At 41.0% G+C, this 21,531-nt stretch overlaps 1 protein-coding gene across 6 annotated transcripts in view; it reads left to right on the plus strand.

Moving 5' to 3' along the window:
• The window catches only part of MICAL3 (microtubule associated monooxygenase, calponin and LIM domain containing 3), a 191,040-nt gene that overhangs the window by 125,084 nt on the left and 44,425 nt on the right, over positions 1–21,531 (plus strand). For 5 of the 6 annotated variants that reach the window (XM_030480611.1, XM_030480612.1, XM_030480614.1 and 2 more), the window contains 3 exons: positions 8,704–8,899; positions 13,256–13,494; positions 17,699–17,836. In XM_030480611.1, coding sequence (XP_030336471.1) covers positions 8,704–8,899; positions 13,256–13,494; positions 17,699–17,836 — 573 coding nt within the window. Of the gene's footprint in view, positions 1–8,703; positions 8,900–13,255; positions 13,495–14,577; positions 14,668–17,698; positions 17,837–19,982; positions 20,046–21,531 lie in introns of all 6 variants that reach the window. The other variant, XM_030480623.1, reaches the window with a different exon arrangement.

The following is a 21,531-nucleotide window of genomic DNA, read 5'->3' on the forward strand; positions in this document are numbered from 1 at the left end:
AGCTTCTTTCAGAAAATGGAAACTAGGCCAGGCAACATATGATAGAGGTGGTCAAAATACTGGAGAGAGCCCAGACATCTTAGATGATACCAACAAAATGGAGAATAATTGCTAATATGTTACTGACTTAGCATTATTCCTCAGTAATAGACACACCAATAATTAGCAGACTTAATATAAAGTGATGTAAGGATTTTATGTCTCTAGTACTGGAAACATGTTTGGGCAGCAGTAAAAGTGAAATCAGTACAAGTGTTAAGATTTTCTGTCAGAAAAGATGCAATAAAGAGAACCAAGGTTAAGGGTGTTCCCTTGGGCTTGGATTAGGTGACCTAACACCTCCTATCCCCTGTTTCTCTTCTCTGCCCATCAGCTACAACACTGGACTCTTTCCAGGAGTCAAAAATAGCTATATTCCTGGATTATTCTATACCTCTGCTATAATGAAGACAACTTTCCTGTATTGTTAAACCATATACTGAACTTTTAACTTTGATTATGCACTGCTGCTACTTCACACATACGTCAACATATGAGAAACACCATCTATTTCCCTAACATAACTTCGACTTTAAAGTTGCAGATTAATTTTTATTTGTTTTCAAGACACAAGTATAAATTACAAATGACCTTGAAATAAAACTGGTTAATTATTTTAGCTTCTGGTTGCTTCCACTGAAAACAAGGAAAGGTCAGATCAGCTGTTTCTAGGCCTTGCCCTACTGATGTTGTAGAAAGCAATGTTTTATCACTGTCTGTTTTGGCAATTCTAGAAGTGTATTTTAACCAAAATAGTATGGGGGTGGGGGAAAACATTGCAACACCCATAAGATAAACATGTAAGTTAATAACTTCATTCAGTAGTCAGTCCAATTCACTTTTATAATTACGAAGAGAAGGGGCTTCCACATTTACTGACAGTATCTGAGATATAAAGAACTTAATTCTAGCTGGAGGTTGTGGAATGTGTGGAGGAGGACTTATATCTTCATATGTTTGTTTCTGAGGTATCTGTTTCAGAATCCCTTGAATATTCTAGCTGTCAGTTATTCCCACACACATTATAATGGGGGGGGGGGTAGCACTTTGGGGGCCCCTCTGCTCCTCATTGGTTAGGAAACCAGTAGATACTGACAGGAATCGCACTGATTTTTGCTTCATGTGCTGTGTGCTGTTGAAATAAGTAATGCTGTAAAACTTCTTGGTCAGCACTGGAAGCAGTGTTGGGTAATAACTGTCTGCTGGATACTTCTGCACCAGAGGATATTGAGGTAGAACACCTTTCTGTTTGTACAGCTTTCTCTCCCCATTTCTCTGTTTAGGTCCCTGATTTGCTAGCAAGATTTGCTCGGCTGACAGTTTGAGGACTGAGCCTTGATGTGGTAGTATGTTGGTTGCTCAGTGGCAAAACCCTTTTTCTTCTGGTAGGCTAGAGCGAGCTGCTGTTCTGTGCTGTGTCCCCTAGATTTTAAATGTCAGTATAAGGACAGTTGTATTGATCCAAGGCTAACCTGCGTAAGACTGTTTGAATATGTACAACTCCCATATCAAACTCCAAGAGCTTTGACTCAGTAGAGTGTATCTTCTAGAAAGCTTAGTTAGTTACTCTTTATAACTGAGTTATATAAATGATTCACATGTGCATTACAGAAGAATTTCGGTAGGGCCATCTTCAGGTTTTAGCTTATTTTGAATCCTGTGCATGGACACTGAGTATCTTATGAATTGGCTTTGGTTTTCTTATCATGTTGTCCTCTTTGAATTAAGGGCTTTTATATTTAGCAGAGCATATTATGGATCAAATTGGAAACACAGACATCAGAAAATTAATTTTGATGGCTTCTTAATACAGCTGAGTAATTCAGGCTTTCTGAGGGCGTAGGAATACCTTTGGATAGTGAGACAGTTGAAGCATTATATCAAAATAACATTGACATCTGATGACTACTAACTATTTACGTTCGAATAAATGCATTCTTGTTTCTGTCTGAGCAGATGTTATATTACTCCTTTTGGCTTTGAGGATGTGCTTATCAAACTTCAGGGGATCCAACCAGTATATGTGCAGTTCTGCAGTATGTGATGTGAGGCTGTGCAAACAAGCAGTGACAAGAATTCACCAGATCTGCTGGGCTTTTCCCAGCAGTTTCCTGGAGACGTTTTTTAAAAGAGAAGATAGATTTAAAGGGTGGATGAATCTAGGTTTAAAACCTTAAATTACTTCCTAACCCTTAAAAAAATCCATTCCATTTAACACACTTCTGCAGATCAGTTTAGAGTTGCAATCTACATGCTTTATGTATCTCTTACTGTGCAGTACAAAAATTGTTAACAGTGGCTAGATACTAATTCTGGAGAGGATTAATGAAAGGATTTCTGGCTACATCTATCAGAATGCACTTATTTAAATGCAATGTCTTAATTGACTTACTGTTTCAGCATGTGCAGCACCCAACAACAGGTCTTGGTACTAAGATTTCTTTTTTCGTACACGCAGTGCTGAGTGCAGTGAGCATCCTGTACCAGGTGCCATTGCTCAACCTGCTCAGTAACCCCTGTAATCATTAAACTTAAAATCCAATGTAGTTTAGTCCCTTTCTTACTTCAAAGTGTTCTGTCTTAACTTAAAGCAAAGTTGAGAGTGAAAGCGTTGGAGCTGCGCATTCTGGATCCTGTTTCTGGCACTGCCACTAGTCTGTTGTGAGATTGCTGGTATTTAATCTCTGCCTGAACTTGTGAAGTGCCTCTACAGTACTTACCTACTTCCAAAATAGGGTTGTTCTAATATGCTAATACTTAAAAAACATTCTGAGGCCCTTGGATGAGAAGTGGAGTTGGAATACAAAGAGACAATTAATAGAACTGAAGTGGGTGAGGGTGAAACTTCTGGGAAAAAACCCTGAAACTCAATCTGACATTAACACTTGAAAAATGAGAAGCATAAAAATGCTGCTGGATCTCATTTGCTGTGTTCTCAATACCTCAGTGATAATGATTGCTGAACTGCAAGCAGACTACAGAAACCCTACCCCAAAAGATATTTCTTTAGAAATTAATGGCAATGGAACCTGAGGACTTCCAGCATTTCTGACTTAGAGCTCACTGCATCACTTGTTAACTCCCACAGAAAAGTTCCCATCTTGAATCTCTGTATTTTGTCCTATGCGATATGCTGCTGTTTCCATAGGAGTTCTTCTATTTGACATAGTTGTGTTCTTAAACAATTGTCTGGAGGTAGAAGTAACTGAAGAGTTTGGAAAAGATGAGTGAAAACAAGCAGGTACAGTGTTTCACGTCATAAAAGCACATGATTTGAGAAATCCAGAATGAAGGTTTTCCTGAGACATGTATGTATTCTTTCCCCCTCTTGCATGTGTTTCACAGCAGACTCCTTTATTTGAATTTCTGTAGCTCCCCACGGCCACAGCTGAGTCTGTGCAAAATACTGGATGTCTCACAAGAGATGCCATGTAATTTAGCTTGCAATCTTAACAGATTTGACTATGAAAAGGAAGTCGAGAGGTACTTCATGATTAATGAAAAATAAATTCTAGCAAAATAGGCAGGTAGTTTCTCTTGGGAAGAATTCACTCTTTCTCGTATTCCCATTTTTTTCCTGCATCTTCAGCAAGTTTTATGGCAGGGAGTAACCTTGGCAAGATTTCATCTGGCTCATGAGAATAATGTGTGGATTTTACAGAACAAGGTAGTACGGGAGTGAAATGGAGATGAGATCCTCTCTCAAGAGGACCTTCTCAAGCCTTCCAGTAATTGCCAAAGTTGCTGGAGTAGGACACATTCATGTAGGCGAGCAGTTGTTCAGTGTAGGAATGTTATCTCTGATCATATTATTATCTTTACAGGAGGCAGGCCGTGTCGAGGCTGAGATAAATAAAGGACCCTGGCAGCTTTTGTGCAACAGCTAAGCAGCCTGTCCTGTTAAGAAAAACAGTTCCCTTCAGATGATCCGTGTAATGTTAGTGGCTCGCTGACTCTTCCAAAATAAAGAATCAGATTTTAAAATGTGCCCTATTTTGGATGTCGTTTGTGGATTTGTAGCTCATCAGTTGATTGCATGAGAAGCTACTCTTGGCTTTCAGGTAGCTCTCCTCCCTGGATGGAAACAGAGGTTTTTTTCCCCTGGTAAATGCAGCTTCATCAACCCCTTTTCTCTCAGTGGTGAGTGGTTGCTGACTTTTGGCTCTGTGGGCCCAGATGCACTGATAGGGTATAATGTCAGCTGGTGGATAACGAGTGCACTCACACCAGCAAGCTACAAAACAGTCCAGGGAACACAGTGTAATGACTTGGGAGAGGCACCTTTCCCCTGCAGAGGACTGTTAGAGAATAAGCTTTGGTGTCTCTAAGAACTGCACTGGAGTAGACCTTGACCATGTAAGTATGTGTAGACCATAGCACTATATAAATATGGAGGAAATGAGGATAGGAAAGCTTCAAATTTCCTTGTCTGTATTTCATAGTAACTTCAAACGAATGGGTATAAACTTTATAGCATAAGTAAATAGTTCTTCATCTGATCATGTTAGCGATACCTGTATCTCAGACTTACTTTCATCCCTTAAGTAGGCTTGCGAACTGTAATTTTTTTCCTTCCAATAGTTGATGGCTTCGTGGTGCAGAAACTTAGCTATCAGTAGCATTTCTCCTGTTCCACAATCAGTAACAAGGTTGACAGTGGCTTTGCAGCTAGCCTGATGAGGCTTAATGGCACCTTTTAGAAAGAAAACCAATAGATCAAGTAGACCAAATGGTCCAGATTGAGCAAACTCTTAGAAATCCCTTGCTGAAGCTGGTAATCAGTTGAGATTCTGTACCATGTTGTCTGATGTAGAGCTGTTTTCTTTGCAAAGTGAAATGGAGGGATGAGACCAATCCTGCATCTCAAGACTATGGATATATAAATTAATTAGAGAAAGGGCTGGGAATATCCTTCCTACTTCTTGGAGATTTTGAGGCACAGAGTGCTCGTCAAGCTCTCAGGACATCTTGGCTTGACCACATGCTTTTTGCATTAAAGTTTAGACAGATTTTTCATCTCTGCAGTTTTTTTAACACAGTTGCATTGAGTCAGTCCCACTTAGTTTGTGCTGGGATAGAATTGGTTTGACTCTCTATGGACCGGTTATACTGGCTCTTCATGATGAGAAGGGTAATGATGATTTGTGTTTTGAAAAACATGCCTGAAAGTTCATATATGTTCACAAAATGCATATAAACAGTTGTCAGCTTGATTTTCAGTCCTCTTTTACCTTAGAGTGATTGCTGCCAGTCTTTCTCCCCACCATAGATATTGCAGCATTGAAACAAGCATTATTTTTTAATACTCTATTAATTTAATTTAATTATATGGGAATGATTTTATATTTCTTTTTTGTTTTACTTTGAAGAGGCTGACAAAAAAATCCCTTAACATTGTTAGAAAACAATGTCAAATGGATAAAAAGTTCTTGGTTTTTTTGTTTTCCTTGTTTTTTATTGCTTGTAGACTTTGCAGCTATGTTCGGGTATGCATCAGAAGAGAACAAGTTAAAAACAGCTTGTGAAAAGATATTTCTGTTGAAGTAGCTAAGTTCCAAGCAGTAGAAAACCTCTTGTTTTATGATGATTTTAGTATATTCGTTCTTTGTCTTCCCTCACTTTGGTGTTCTTGCATTACCCAAAGTCCTTTGGGTGTTTTTTACTGTCAGCAAGAAGTGGCAGAGCAATATTCCAGGTCAGTTCCCCTGTTACTGTGAACTCAGGGTTGGGGAATGTAACACAGATTACTAAAATAGATTTGGCCGAGGTGGTAACACCATCTAGAGAGAATTACATGAAACGTGAATCCCAGCTGAAGAGGCAGTCCAGTTCCACTAAACTTTGCAAATACTAACACAACATAAGGCTTAGCAGCAGGAAACGGTAGAGACCGCAGTATCCCTGGAAAATGCAAGGTAAAGTTCCTGCTTGCCACCTGAGCAAGCTTCTGTGGTTTGTACCATAAAGCAGCCCTGCAGTTCCAGCCAGGGGCATAGCAGCCACTTGCCCACATCGTAGAAGGGTTCAGCGAGGAAGAGAGAAAAACACTCCTAGCAGTTGGCTTTATGAAATTTTATCTTTCTGGAGAGGAGTTGGAAATAAATGCCATTGATTATGGCAAGGCCTGTGTCGTTTTGTGTGCAAGACTAAGATGGTACTGAGTAATTACCCTGAAAAAAAGGCTGTTAGGAATAAACTGAGAAACTCAAAGGATGGAGAAAGAAAACAAAAACTGTCTTGGAGGTCAAAACCTGAGAGGATAAAGTAAACATTGCCAAAGCTCATGCTGGGTTAGACTTCTCGAAGGAAAGGATGTCAAACAGCTGTATTCCCTAAGCATGTTAAGTAAAAGCCAGTTAAGGGAAAACACAAGTAGGTCCAAAGTGAAGCTGGGGCTGACATAAAAGGCAATTTTATGTATAGTCAGGCAATCAAATGAATACTTGGCCTCCAATTTCAGTTGTGACAGTTGCATTGGACATGGGAGCAAAAGAAGTCAGTGTGTAGCAAGATTTGGAACTGCAAAACTTAAATATTACTATATTGTAATGAGTGGAAATAAAATTTGACCAAAGACTCTTTGTCTCAGAAAAGTGGAAGAAATGTACAATGAAGTTGAGAGCTTTGTGGTAGCAATTTGTGATTAAATCAAGCTATCCTGATATACCTTGATTATCTAATTCAGGGTAATGTGACCACTGGGTGACAGAAGTATAACCTGCAGATAAACAATTAGAAAAGAAAACAGGTAATCTGAACAAGTACATATCAGTTAATCTAAACAGTAGATAAAACTCCTTTTTTGAAGGAATAACTAAAACCAGCTACTTCTGCAAGTGAAGTCCTTTGACCATGTGCAGGTAAGTAATATAAAATGTGACATGGATACATCAAAGACTGTGCCAGACTAGGCTGGCAGCTTTTATTGACATAAGGAAAATGTAGTGCATTTGAACAGTCTGGACTTCAGTAAAGCACTTGAAGACTGACATGTGGAAATACTTATTTAAACTGGATAAAATGAGGGAGTAATACAAGAAACATCGAGTAGTTAATAAGTTGACTTAAATCTTCTAATGGAATTCCTTGCTGAGGCAACATTTCAAACCCTCCTCAGTGCAGAGGAGGATAGGCACATCATACAGTAAGAACTGCAAAATGTTGCAGACTAATATTAAAAATAGAAATGTAATAGTAGAAATTACCAGGCCATGCACTAAGAAAGTGTTGAGAATTTTGGCTACCAATAAGGTGTTTATCAGTTGAAAGCAAAGAAGGAGAAAGATCTGAATATCAGTTAGTAAATAAAAGCCACCACTGTTATTGTGGCGTATAAATAGACAAGCGTGTTCTCAGCGTGTATCAGATGAGAGATTTCTGGCAGAGTTGTATGTTAACACTGGTAAGGCCTCATCTGGAAAGCTGTGTTCAATTCTAATCATGTAGGTTCTGGAAAGATTAATCCAAACTGGGACAGGTGCAGAGACCTAGGGGATCATCAGTGCACTGAAAAGCTTATCTCATGGGAGGAAGGCTTGGCTTGTTCAGCAAAGCGAAACAGAAGCTAGGAAAGATTGGGCTCTGTAAATAGTAAGCTGGGTAAGGGTAAACAGGGGCATGATATTAAAGCTAAAATACTGGAATTCTAAAAAGAAATGAATGAATGTGTGATAGAATTTGAGTGCCACAGTGAATGAAGCTCCTGTATGCTGTTCTCCGAGTGCCTGGTTCACACGTCTTTGCAGTTTTCTGGGATTCATGAGACTTGTGTTTGCAAACATCTCACTTAGATCCTTCCTTGTGGTTCATTTCCTAGAATCATAGAATGGTTTGGGTTGGAAGGGACCTTAAAGACCATCTAGCTCCATCCTCCTGCCATGAGCAGGGACACCTTCCACTAGACCAGGTTGCTCCAAGCCCCGTCCAACCTGGCCTTGAACACTGCCAGGGATGGGGCAGCCACAGCTTCTCTGGGCAACTTGTCCCAGTTTCTGACCACCTTCACAGTAAAGAACTTCTTCTTTATATCTAACCGAAATCTCCGCTGTTTAAGTTTGAACCCATTGCCCCTTGTTCTATCACTACAGTCCCTGATGAAGAGAAAATTTCTTTGCAAATTCTGATCAAAAAACAAATTAATTCAAGTCTATAGAAAGTTTTAAAACTTGTACCAAGTGGGCCTTTTTCTTTCCTTTCCTCCCTCCATCATCTTTAAGTAGTAATATTTTCTTGCTTCCTAATTCTATAGCCTCACCTTGCCTGGTAGCAATCTTAAGATGCAGCAGGATTGCCTCATAGCATTCCTACTATGTCTCAGAAAATACATCCAGCCTGTGGCCAGGCCTTCCCCAGTAGTTACTACATATACTTAACTGCAGCCCTAGTTTTTGCAGCTAAAATCTCCCTATTTCCTCTCTCAGGTAGGACATTTAACATTCTTTTTAGCATCTGTTAGCCAAAACCACTAGGATTCCCTTTTGCAGTCTGGCTCCTCAGCAGGTTCTGCCAGTAGTGGAGAACAGGATAATGACATAAGTAAGGTATTCTCTCACTTTATTTACCTCCCTCTGCCTCATGCCCTTTCTCTCCCAATTGCTCAATATTCTTTAAAAATGACAGTTCTGACTGTTGCATTTATTGTTTATTCACTGGCTTATTCTTTAGGTTCTAATGTAAACGGGCTGGAAGAGCCCAGCTTAGCTAAGCGGCTGCGAGGCACACCTGAGCGGATTGAGCTGGAGAACTACCGACTGTCACTGCAGCGGGAAGAAGAACTGGAAGAGGTTCCTGAAGAGACGCTAGCAGAGCATAACCTCAGCAGTGTGTTGGACAAAGGAGCAGAAGAGGATGTTCCCAGCAGGTTAGCACACATTGTCAATAAGCTTTTATATACCCATCCCAACAGACTTTTGCCTTCATTTCCCTTGGCTTTTAGTAATGTATTGTTTACTGGGTTGCCCTTTCTAAAGTTGATCAAAATGTTCTGCATGTGCACACAGGTTTTATATCTTGTAGTTTCTGTTCTTACTACCTTACCTTGCTACTTATAACTTACTACTAGCTTAGATGGTAGGCAGCATACTACCATCCTTGGAAGAAAGCTATAGTCCCATAATACCATGAAGTTCAGTCTTAAGTTGGGATTTTTTCTTTTTTTTTTTTTTTTGTCAATTGTATGAAAGACAAATGAGTTTTCTGAGCAACCAGAACATGGATTCAAATGGGAGGGGGCTCCAAAATTAACCTTTTTTTCTGTATGTTTTGCATTACAATTCAAAACCACTTTTGGTTTAAAGATTTAAGCTTGACACACATGTAATCCTGACCAAATGCTGATGCAGTGCCTGAGAGACATTGATTTGAAGCAATAGTTATGGCTGCTGAAAAACATGTTGTACCCTCACAAACTTCTCTTTATCTGCAAAACAATGTATAAGCACATCACACTGAAGGTGCAGCATCTGGAAAAGAGTAACTTTTAGTAGCCTGAACTCAGCCTTGACAGAGAGTGTGTACATGTGGACTCACGAAGGTGTGGCTTTCATTTAAGTGCCTGGCAGTTACTAATGTCTTGTACTTTTCTCTGAAACCTAAATAATACTTTTTGATTAATTTCTTAACATTAATTTCTTTAGAGGATACTGTTCTGACATTTTACATAATTGAGATCTTCTCTAGTGCTCTGATTGTATGATGTTGGGACTATTTGTGGGAGATGCAAATTCTGTTTGCTTCACTCAGCCTTCCTTTATCTCCCTGCTCAGGACTAGAAATTTTATGAACTGTGACAGTATAGGCATTAATGATATTGAGGGGTTTTAGTCCTTTATGTTTGTAGCTCTAAACCAAAATTTACTAGTATGGAGCATTATTATTTATTATTGGTCTTGATTTCAGTAAATCAGGACACAGTAGTTCCATCAGTAAATGGCAGAAGAATTCCAAAGAAGAAGAGTTAATTAAAGAAGTGGAGTTTTGTCATGAAGCCATTGGTCATCTCCAAAAGGTGTTCTGTGAGACTGTGAGGACTGAAAGCAGTACACTATTACATTAGTGAGTTGGATTTCCTCTCGTAGGGTGTTACATTTAGCTCCCTTTGTTCTACATGCATCCCCATAACTTGTATTAAACCGAATATTTCGGTCTCTAATAGACCGAATTGTGTAATTTTGCATGTGAAGAGCAGTGTTTAGTGGGCAACTCACACTCTGTGGCGGAAAGAAAATACATCAAATTCCCTGACAGTTTGAACTGGAAAATATTTTGTCCCAAATCCACACATGGCAAGCAATTTACTCAGAGGATTGATAAGACTGTGTGGGCCAAACATCAGAGAGAAAATTTTCTAGATGATGTAGCTAGAAGGTATCCTCTGTTCAGCTCTACCCACTCCATACTATGTCACAGAAAGACCAAAAGAAAGGGGGAAAAGTCTGACAATTTCTTCAGCAGCAAAAGAAGAAGAACTCCTGCAACAAGCCAATCAGAGCCCTAATTCGATCATATTCACTGTCTTGGTGCAGCCCCGCAGGGTTAGGAGCAGGCGGAGGGGATGGGGAACTCTTTGTTCCCTCCGTGTCTTACGGAGCGATGGATTTGGCTTCAGGGTTAACTGAGGTGTTAGCTCTAAATCAAGCAGAGACCACACATTTTGGTGCACAGCATCCCATCACACACACGCTTAGGAGCATGCACACTGCAGAGAAAGTTTGCTGAAAACAGTATTCCAAGTATATTTTTTCAAGTGAGAGTTGATCTTCTTTAAGCCTCATCAAGGAGAAAGATCGTTTCAGCAGCCCGACCCTGACTACACAGTTTTGAGGGGTGGCACCTTTAGGTGCCTTATTCGTGGCCTTTAACTTGCAGTAACGCCCAGTATGTCATCTGCAGTTTTGATATAATACCTTATGGCCTTTCAAAGCAGTGTTGTATGTGCTGTGTGGCAAAGGAAGAGAAGAAAGTCATTTCCGCAGTTTAGGTTTCAGTTCTTCTCCTGTACCTCAGTTCCTGTACACCTTTTTAATGAGATACTCGACTGCTTATTCTTCTATAAAGCAACCTACTTTGGTCTTTGATCTCTGCTTTATAGGGGAAAAAAGAAGTAGTTTCAGCTGTTGAATTAATTCCTGTGGCAAGGGGTTGCCATGCTGAAAGGAATGCCCACTATACCAGCCCATCTCACTGCCTTCTTTCAGCTTCCCATTTCTCAGTATTCAAAGGTCAAACAAAAACCAAGTTATAAATAAAAGCTGAAGAAGGTAAAGTGAGCTATGTGGTAAAGAATGTTTGTCGTCAATACTACATGCGATAAGCCGGCTGGTTGAAGAGCAGCAGCTCGTCCCATTCAGCAGTCATGGCAACAGTTTGAGCAGCAGTAAACCTCATTGACAGCACACAAAAACCTCAGCATGCAGCACCTGTCAGGTTTATTTCCATACCAAAGGGTAGGAAAGTTAATCGGGGAGGAGGGGAACATTGCTTTTTAATCTCTGTGACGATATCTGCATAAAGCCTTTGGAACATGCTTTGGTCTTCTGGAATATGCACCAAGTCCATGGCACACAACAGTGTTTGTATTCAGTATTCAGCATGGGAAAACCAGGCAACCTGTTCAAAATAAATATTCAGTTTATGCTGTGAAAAAGTGGGTTGTAATTTGAGGAAAAAATAGTTATATAAGCGCAGAACAGTGAAGAGAATTTAACAGCCTGTGGACAGAAGTATGTGACAAACAGAGCGTGAAGAAAGTGGCATTTTCCTGATTAGCTTTGCTATCAAAAATAGTCTCTCAGACAAGTAGATGAATAATATTATGTAAATATATGTTCATGTAGTCTTAGACTAATTTGAAGCTCTGCACCTGAATATGTTTATCTACAATGAGTGCTGCCTTTCTTTTATGAGACTGCCAGTTTGTCACATGCTGTAATTACACCTGTGTATTGGAAGCAGAATTACAAGAACTGTACAAGTTATATTTTATAAACATACATGAAACATAAACTTCATTAATTTCTACTTGTGGTTTTTCCCTCTCTTCTCAATGGAATGGGTTCTTCTAAAGGCTGTGAAGTACAGTGATAGCTGTTATAAGGAGGTGGCAGAAGTAGAATATTGTTCTCTGATTTTTCATCCAAACTTTAACCATTCACATGCAGTTTCAGTCCTTCAATCCAGATGAATTTCTGCCTTTTAAGATTTATGTGGGAAGCATCCAACTGTAGCTCTAATAAATGCAGTTCTTTTATGACAATGATCTAGTAAGGAAAAAGGAAGGAAGAGAACCTTTTGACCCTGCAGATACGTTCTCTGGATGAGCTGTAGTTCACATTAATTTTCCAGTGACAAATGCAACCATCTTTCTCCTCAGTTGCCTCTAGGTAGTCCAGCATGTACGAATGAGCTAGATTAAATGTCATTGTATAGATGGTTACATTTCTTGCCCCTGCTGCTTATGCTGAGGAACTGTTAGAATTAAACAGAGATGTCTGCTAAAAAGCGCTAATGATTTACTGTTTTGCATGTTTTAGACTTTGCTGTGAGAATAAGCAGCTCATTATTGTAATGAGCCTTGCCCTGCATCTTACAGTTTCTTGCCACTATGTGCACTATGTACTTAATTGGATACATATTATAGTTCTGTCTGTGATGTAGGAAAGTGATGAATTCCGTACTTTTTTTTTCCTCTGGCTCTCTTTAGCCCACATGCTATATCCTTTGGCCTGATAGTTGTGTTGTGTGTTCTTTCTACTCCCAAAGCTGCCTGTGGATCAACCTAGCGAGTGCCAAAAACATCTTAGCTATCCAAAATGCTAGCAGTAGCTGCCGTTATCAAACGACGTGACTTTCTACATTCTGACACTGCTAAAAACTCTTGCTCCAGTTTATCCAAAGCATTGTGTTATGGAAAAGATAGTTTCTGCTGTATTCAACTGTCATGAGCTGTAACAATTAATGCTGCACAAATAGTTGAACTTGTCTTCACAGGCACTTTGCTGCTGCTTAACCTTCTTTAAAAGAAGCAGGGCAAGGCATACTGCAGCTCACATGTAATGCTGTCGATAAATTGCCTGTGAGATACTGAAAGCAGAAGATTAGTGTTATGGTTTCCATCATATGCTTTGGGCTTGTATGTATTGAAACAACTTGTCAGTGATCTAAAACTGATCTAAGAAACATGAAGTAATTGTTTCTTTTCCTTTCTAAACCCTTATAGTAGTTCAGAGTCTGAGATGGAGGAGGAAGATGAGGAGGAAGATGATGAACTACTGCTGCCTCAGCAACCCCCTTCAGACTTGGGTGGTGTGCCATGGAAAGAGGCTGTGCGTATCCACGCCCTCCTGAAGGGAAAGAGTGAAGAAGAGATTGAGGCTGAGGAAAATCATGAGATTGAGGACAAAGAAGATGAGGAGGAGGAGGAAGATGAAGAGGAGGAAGATGAGGAGTCAAGCGAAGGTTAGACTGATTGGTTTTGTTCTTCCCTCCTTTTTGCTAGACAGCAGGGAAAACTGAGTATTTGCCATGCAGAATGAGAAAGATTTGTGCCTCGGAAAACTTTTCTTCTTCTTTCACTTCTTTATTGCTTCAATTTCTGAGGGAGTTACTGTCAAGGAAACCTTTAGGTGGATCGTTCTGGATACAAAAGATCTTTGCCCACAGGGCAGTTATATGCTTCACACACACCATGCCAACATGTGCAATTCACAGCTTTGTGACAGTGTATTGTTTTATTGTTGTTTTTTATTATTATTGGGAATTGGATTTGAATGTGCCCTTTGTTTTTTGGCAGCAAGAGCTGGAAGCATTGTGGAGGCAGTGTTTTCAGTTTTGCAGAGTGCCTCGCTAAGGGTTAATGCTACTGTAACTGTCATCAGGGCATCCCAGAAGAAGCTGCTTGTAGCTCTCTTTAGTTACTAAGACGGTCTTGAAAATCAGGGAGTTCAGGTGGTTCCTATTTTAGCTTTGAGGGATTTCTGTGGAAAATCTTAGGGAAAGACTCCTTCCCCTGTGTTTGTCTCAGTCATCAAAATGCAAAGTTTGTGCTAAGAATAGACGTGTTTCCGGTGTTCCACCAGCATGCTAAATTTCTTGCCGATCTTGTCTTTGTACTCACGTTTCCTTTTTGTGAAGACTAGTAGACTCCAAAGAGCTTCTTTGTAAAGGTCTTTGGCTGCCTCATGCAAGCAGAGGTCCAGTTTCTCTGTTTTAGTAGCAGTTTTATTGATGAGCTCAGCAGGCTGCTTGGCTACTTTTTCAACATAGAAGCTGTATCTCCATAACTGAAGGAAGTGAAGACTGCTTTTAAAGTATGGTAACGTGCATGTTGTGTGTTTAGTCTGCTAAACCATGGTGTTCTTGGACATTCAAGCGGTTTTCCCGTCAGATACATTGAGTATAGCGGGAGTATGGGAAGCTGCTGGATTTCCAGACTGTGTCTCTTTCTGATTCTGTCCTTTCTCTCTTTCTCTTTCTCCATCGCTTGTGTGTGTACATGCGTGTCTGGTGTTATATATGGATGTGTGGTTCCCTCTGCTGTAGAGGGGGAGTATTGCCCTTGGGAGAGCGAGCTGCAGCAAGGCCTCTGGCTTCAACGTCTTTCAGATGAAGAGGACACGGGTACATTTAAAGGTACCCGTATACCATCTCCACTTCCATTTCCCCAAAGGAGGGGGAAATGTTTTAAAGAGCAGGTCCCACATGAGGAGTTTGTGTTTTATTTAATTGCTTTACCAGCTCCCTAAAAACAGATTCAGTAGCTGTTTTCATCTTCATCTCCTGGCCGAAGTGCCATGTATCGGGTCTGACATGGCCACTGGTTTTAGGAAAAAGATAAAGCTGCCAAGGACCTCAGGATATCTAGAAAGCCTGGACAATCTGCTACCGTAATGTGCATGAACGTTGACCCCTACATCTTTGGGAGTTTCAGATTTGTTCCATAGACACAGGCTAATCGCACCTGTGCAATATGTCAGACACATGGACACATCAGAAGTGCTGCCTTTGTATTGCCTGTGTCAGCAAACTTGCATTTTTTGTTGTTGTCCTTTGTTGAGTGTGTGTCTGTGGGGAGAGTCTGGCGGGGAAGCTAATCGAGCTGTGGTGATCCCTCAAGATTTTTCAAGCAGTCATATAGTGGGCACAAAATGAACCTGACATTCCAATCTAACTGGTTGTGTTAATTTCCATGATGTATTCTCTTGTGTTTTATTTTTGATGGTTGGTTTTTTTGAAGCACTTGGTCCTAATAGTTTGTTAATCCCTTATTCCCTCAATGTGGTTCATTAGAACCAGAATGCATGAGAGGAAAATCCAAGTGCCTTCCTGAAGGTAAGAGGGCATATGCAGTTCTCAGACTGCATATTTTGCAGCTTATGGTTGTAACATTTTAGCTTAGCTTCTGACCTTCTTTTTTTTTTTTAATTAAAAAAAAAAAAAGGAGGTTTAACAATTTTTTTTCCAATTTAAGTTTTCTGATGGTAAGAATGAGAAGTATCAGTAAGATGGCTAAAGAGCGTAACCGAAGTTCCTCCTGTTGCAGCTGCTAGTGTGTGTTAGACCTGGCTCCTAAGGAGTTGATTTGCAGATGGTTTCTCATTCCATTAAACATTGACACTTTCAGCTGCTTATAAAGTGCTGGTAGGTGCTAAGGTGGAGCAGGAGGGGAAAGCTGCCTTTCAGTATGAGTGCAATTAACGTCCAGCTTCCTGCAAAGCTTAGCAGGCAGCCTTGAGGGAAGACCATGCCTGGTGTCATTTGAAATTCTCAAGCATTTAGACCTCAAGGAAACAGATTTGCCTGTTAGCCAAGCAGCAGTCCTTCGTGGCTGCCTGTGCTGCTATTTATTTACTGGAAAAGGTGAGAAGGACCCATATCCTAAGCAGGACAGCCTCAGGCCTCTGTCCTGAGACTTGTGGAGTAACTGAAAGTGTGTATGTTAAGCTGGTCTAAATCCCAGAGAAATCCATTTTAAAACATGCAGATCATGTGGGACCTGCTCTTTCCAAGCCTTGCTGAGTGACTATATACTTCTCAGCCATTGCTGGCAAATCTAAACCTTTTAACACAAACTTTTGCGTGGCGATGCAAATGCTAACTCTACTCATCTTGGGGCCTGCATGCGAGGGCTTTGGTACAGAGTGAGAAAAGCCCAGGTACCTGTTCCTGCAGGATGTCCAGTAGCTCTGGTAGACCATGTGGTTGTGCTAATTGATCAGAAAACTCTGATGAGGCAACAGAGACATAAAAAATTGGTAAATACTTGGCTAAATTGTGAATCCCTTTCTGCATTTGAGTTTGTGCGTCTGGACCCTTTTCTCCTTGAATAACCAGCTGGTGATTCTGTCCTTCCTGCAGTTCCTTCTGCCTGTTTCTTCTGCAGTTTTAATGCCAAATCTCACACATTCCTGAAACGGAAGTCCCAAACACCGTGTCGTGTCTGGGGAAAACATGGCTGGGAGAGAGGAACTTCGTTAAAACGAGACAGCAGGAAATGAGTGCGACCTCTAAGTGCTGCTAATGGTTCTTGTTTCCTTCAAACACTAGTGCACCCTCTGAAAATCTAACTGCTTTTGAGGTTCTAAACTGCTGAAACAGTGTTTTGCCCTACTCAGTGGTAATCCAGCTGTTGTGCAAATTGACTTCCTACTTTATAAAGTAAGTGGGCATTTTCCTTTCAGGATAGGTTATTTGCTTTTGAAGACCACTCCTGCAGATGTTGAACACCTGTTCCCTGTAGAATGAGGGCATTCTGAGCAGTTGAACAAGTTGCTTATCTGTTGCTTTAAGTGCCCATTATTCCTTTTGACACACCCCATAGGTAGCTGAGCTTTGTGTAGGCACATAATTGAGGAGTAATGCAATTTCTTTTAAACAAATTCATCTGTGTGACAAGAATTCTCTTGTGGGGAAGTGGGGGAGGGCTGCTCAGTCCTAATGAAAATCCTGTTCAGAAAAGAAATTTACCCCTGAACAAGTCAGTACAAAAGAGCAGGAGTAAACAGTGTTTTAATTACTAAAGTGAGTATATGCCCGTGCCTGTATACATACATACAGATACGCATACATACATACATACGCACATACATACAGAAGTGAAACTCTGAGATCCATCATGTAATTGAATTCACAAAGGAATATGTAGCTAGCATAGAAAGGAGTGCTTAACCCCATAGTATGGGATGAGAGACCTTTTATTTTGGTGCATCAAACTGCAATGCAGATTGTCCCTTTCCTTTAACAGAAAGATGGTTTTGACAATAGTCATAATGAACAGGCTGAAGGAGCTGGAAATTTGATAAATTGGTATTTACATACCACATACTGTTGGACACCCAGAGAATGTCTTTCATTTCAGTGAAGCTGCTTGCAATAGAGAGGATCTACAATGATGTTTTTAATAGCATCTCTCTGCCTTTGGAATGGCATTATTCAGCTTTGATGGGAAGTACGAGGAGCGCTGTATTGGTGTATGCGTGCACACGCAATGCTGAGCTTTTTTTCTGTCTGTCTTGCAAACTGATCTTAGCCAGTAATATTTTCTCTTCTTTTCTTATTTCCTTTCCTCTGATGTGTTACCTTTCCTTTCCACTGTTCTCCCATCTTTTCCTCCCTGTCCTTCATGCACCCTGCAACCTGGTACGCCATGCCCTCCTCCTGCTAGCTGGAAACCTTAGATTGGAGCAGATTGTAAATCCGGTTGATCCTCTGGAGATCCTGGCAGATGTGCACTGGACACACATCCGTGAAAAAGAGGAGGAGGAAAAAATGGTCCCAACCTCAAAGTCCTCCACCTCCAGAGGTAATCTCCCCCAAGCCCCACACCACTGGTTCTTGGATCACGGTTGCAGCTGTTTAACTCTGTTGCTCTGTTGCTTCTGCGCCCTTCAAGAGCAATGTATTTCAGCAGGGGCAGCAGTGGTTGAAAGGAACTACTTCCAAATTACACTGAAATTACACTTGGTTAAACATTTTCCTTTTCAGGTCAGTGTCTGCTTAAAATGACTGCTTTCTCTGCTCCATGGTGGTGTGACTTCTTCTGACCCATTTGTCTGCGTGCTTTGACTCCATAGCATTTTTCATCACTACACGCGTGATTTGATAGTACTGGCAATCAGCCCTCTGTTACTGACTTTAGGGATAGCTTTAGGGTTAGCTGTGCTTTTTGTGGCAGTGAGGGCTCTGTGCTGCTTTAGGGAAAGCTAAAGGACTATGTTGTGTGGCTACTACAGCAAAGATTGAACAGGGTCAGCTTCTCTATTGAGCATAATTCTCTGCTGCTGCTTTTCAAAGTGTGTAACTGTATCTGGTATTAGTAGGGAATGCAAATGCAAAGGGCTTGCAAATCTGATCAGTGGTGCTTTTGACTCCCTGTGTGTAAGATCTGGTAGTATATCTGTTTTCTGAAGTGAAGTGTGACCTTTTTGAGTTGCTAGTTACTTAAAGGAAAACTTTGGAAGGGGAAAATGCCAATAGTCTAGTTCTCTTGTAAGCACCTTCCAGCAGACCTGCTGACCTTATTCTAGTGTGTCTTAAGGTAAGTATGTGTCCTTAGCTGCCGGCTGGGGTTAAACCATGACATTATATCATAGGTACTTTACCTGTGCAGAAGCCTAGACTTAACCATGCAGTTGATGAATAGTGGTCTTCTCTCAAAGTCTGTAACCATTGTGCCAGAATTGTAGAGGCAGTAAGTATGCTGTGGGAAGCGTACTTTTACAGCAAATGTGAAATTAAGTTAATGACTGATCTCTCTTAAAAAAGCCTAGGGCTTCACCTCATGTTGCCTGATCATATTCTGTTCCAGATAATTATCTTTTCCTCGTAGTTCTAGATGCTTGGTTTGGTCTTTTAACCCTGATCCAACTTGTTACAGATGAGTTTGTCTGTGCTTATAATTGCAGTTTGTAGAATGCACTGGGATTTTCCGGTTTGAAATCTGCTCCGTACAAATAAGAGATGGATGTTTCCTTCCCACTGCAACCACAAAATAGGCGATGTTCAACAGTCTGTAACATTTGGTTTTCTACAGTAGTTGCTTAATGTTTCTTAAGCTTACTACAGTTAAGATTACTTCAGCTTCTGCTTGAGGGTCTGTATCACTAGTTTCTAATTTTTTCTTTCCATTTGTATTTTCTAATTACTACTTTTCCATAGTGTATTGGTGCAGCAGTCAGAAAAAGATGATCCTTCCAAAATAGATTTTGTGGTCTTTCCAGCTTCCTTTGGGAAGGAAGGCGGTATTTCCTTGCCTTCCCCTAAAACTGGGGCAAACTGTGACAATCCTGATTGATCGATTAGCTGCTTCAATTACTTTGTCATACAACAGTACAGGTGTGTGCAGGTGTATCAGCAGTTTGGTTTTTCAAAGGGCTGTCACTATACGCCCCATATCCATGTACTTGTGGATGTGCTGTAAGTTTTCAGCCTGAGTTTAAAACACGAACTTGTTCCTGGGTGAGCTGTATTTTGTGATACAAGATGTCTGGAGAACCCTTCTGCAGCAGTGGTGATGGGGGGTGTTGTGAAAGCCTGGGATAGTGTGACAATACTCTCTGCTTTGGGTGCGGCTCTTTGCCTGCTGGCATCCGCACCTGGGTAGCACAAGTTCTGGGATGCCGGTTAGGACTGCCCTTCTCTTGTTGCTCAGCTCTTCAATCTCCTAGTTTCCCTCCTCTGCAGAGTTTCAGGTGGAGTACAGCTGTGCAGCAGCCCGTCTCACTTTGCCGTCTGTATTTCCTCTAACATTACAGCTCCTAGAAAAAGATTAGGCTTCTGAGTATGTTATCTCAATTTAAATCCCAAGCCTGGAATCTGTTGTTTTAACATCTCATAGGTTTTATTCCTGTGTTTGCTACTGAAACGTTTCCCTCTGTCACTCTTCTGTTTTAGACACTTGCTGATGGTCTAATTTTGATTTCTTACAATTTATTGTTTTTTAAATTCAGCATCCGACCTTCCCTCCGTACGCCATGAGGCGGTACAGGCGTGGCTGGAGACGGTCCCTGGAGGTAGTTTGGTGATGTTCTATGTTTTCCAATGCACAATAACCCTGCCCGTCTCTTCTCCATGCCTTCAGCAGCTGAGCTGGTACTTTAACCCTGGAACTTACAGCCCTGTCGCTACTGCATGACTGGACATGGAGGGAGGGAGGAAGGGGGGGTGTGCATGCACGCCTTGCTCAGATAGTCCATTCTCGCATGAACTCAACATTTGTTGTAACCCTCCTGAAGGCAGGCCAAACAGAGAGGTTATCTTGGGAGTAATAATGTAGAAGGAATAATCTAGTTGAGTGCTTCGACTTGCTTCGTAAACTGGAGACTGGACCGGTTATTCTTTCCCTAGCTCCTTGACTAAAAGAACGTGGGGCTTTCCTTGCAGTTGAATGATTGACAGAGAATACTTTAAAGCAATTGCAGTTCTCTGTAGCAACTGCAAACTGTAGTTACCTGGCGAAGAAAACAAGAAAGAAGAATCAGGTGGAAGCTGGGATCTTTGGGAATAGTGATGGCTGTTGTGTCTCCTTTGACTTGGGGTTCACGTTATTTAGGAAAGCCTCAGGAAAGTTGGAGGATGGTAGAACTCAGCTGCCTTTTTTATGTGGTGCTCTAAGCTCTATTACAAAACCAATGAGCATGAAGATTCTGGGATTAGAGTAAGGGTGTAAATTTGTGTAAAGCAGTGAAGGCATTGAAACCAGTGGAACAGCAGTAGTTTGTGGCTGGGTAGTTGATCTTCACCTGAGTTGCTTTGGTACATCAGAATAGCTAGCTTGGCTCTAGAACTCTGCTTCTGCTGCTGCTTTGCAAAGGCAGCAGTGTTTACAAGGTGTCTGCACATGATGCAGTCTGCTCACAGCTGCTAGCTGATATGAACCAAGTGCTGATCCCAGTTTCTGGCTGCCATAGTGTGTAGCTTCTGAGTTATTGTGTGACAGCTTTTGGCCTCTTGCTCCTTTTCCTCACTGCATATACGTATATGCACAGTATATGTATAGTATAACGAGCCACCTGCAAACTCTCCATGCCCCTCAATGGGATCCACCCTTGCACCAAGTTGTTATTTATTTATGCATCTGTAATCATCTGTGAAGTTTTGTGTACCAACCTATTCAAGAACTTTCTCCCCTCTCTCCAACATTCCTAGTATGTGTCATGTCAGTTCATGTTTTCTGGATCTGAAGACACACATATACGTAGTGGTATCAGACAGTCCTAACATCAGAGTTACATTTTTGCAAGTACTCACATTTGCTGCTACCATAAAACCATCCCATGACATTATTCTTTCCAAAATAACATAAGCTACTGTATACCCAAGCAACAATCAGACTGGGGCACTGGTTTTGTTCAGCAGATTTGTAAATGCCCCTGTGGGCAGTCCAGCCTTTGCCATGTGATTCAGTCTCCTATGCTCCACATCCATAAGAGCCTGGATTTTATAAGCCATTTTACATGTAAGAGTAACTGCCTTTTCACAGTAGTTGACAAAATAAAC

This window comes from Strigops habroptila, chromosome 3 (assembly GCF_004027225.2).
Source record: "Strigops habroptila isolate Jane chromosome 3, bStrHab1.2.pri, whole genome shotgun sequence".
In the NCBI taxonomy this organism is placed as follows: domain Eukaryota; kingdom Metazoa; phylum Chordata; class Aves; order Psittaciformes; family Psittacidae; genus Strigops; species Strigops habroptila.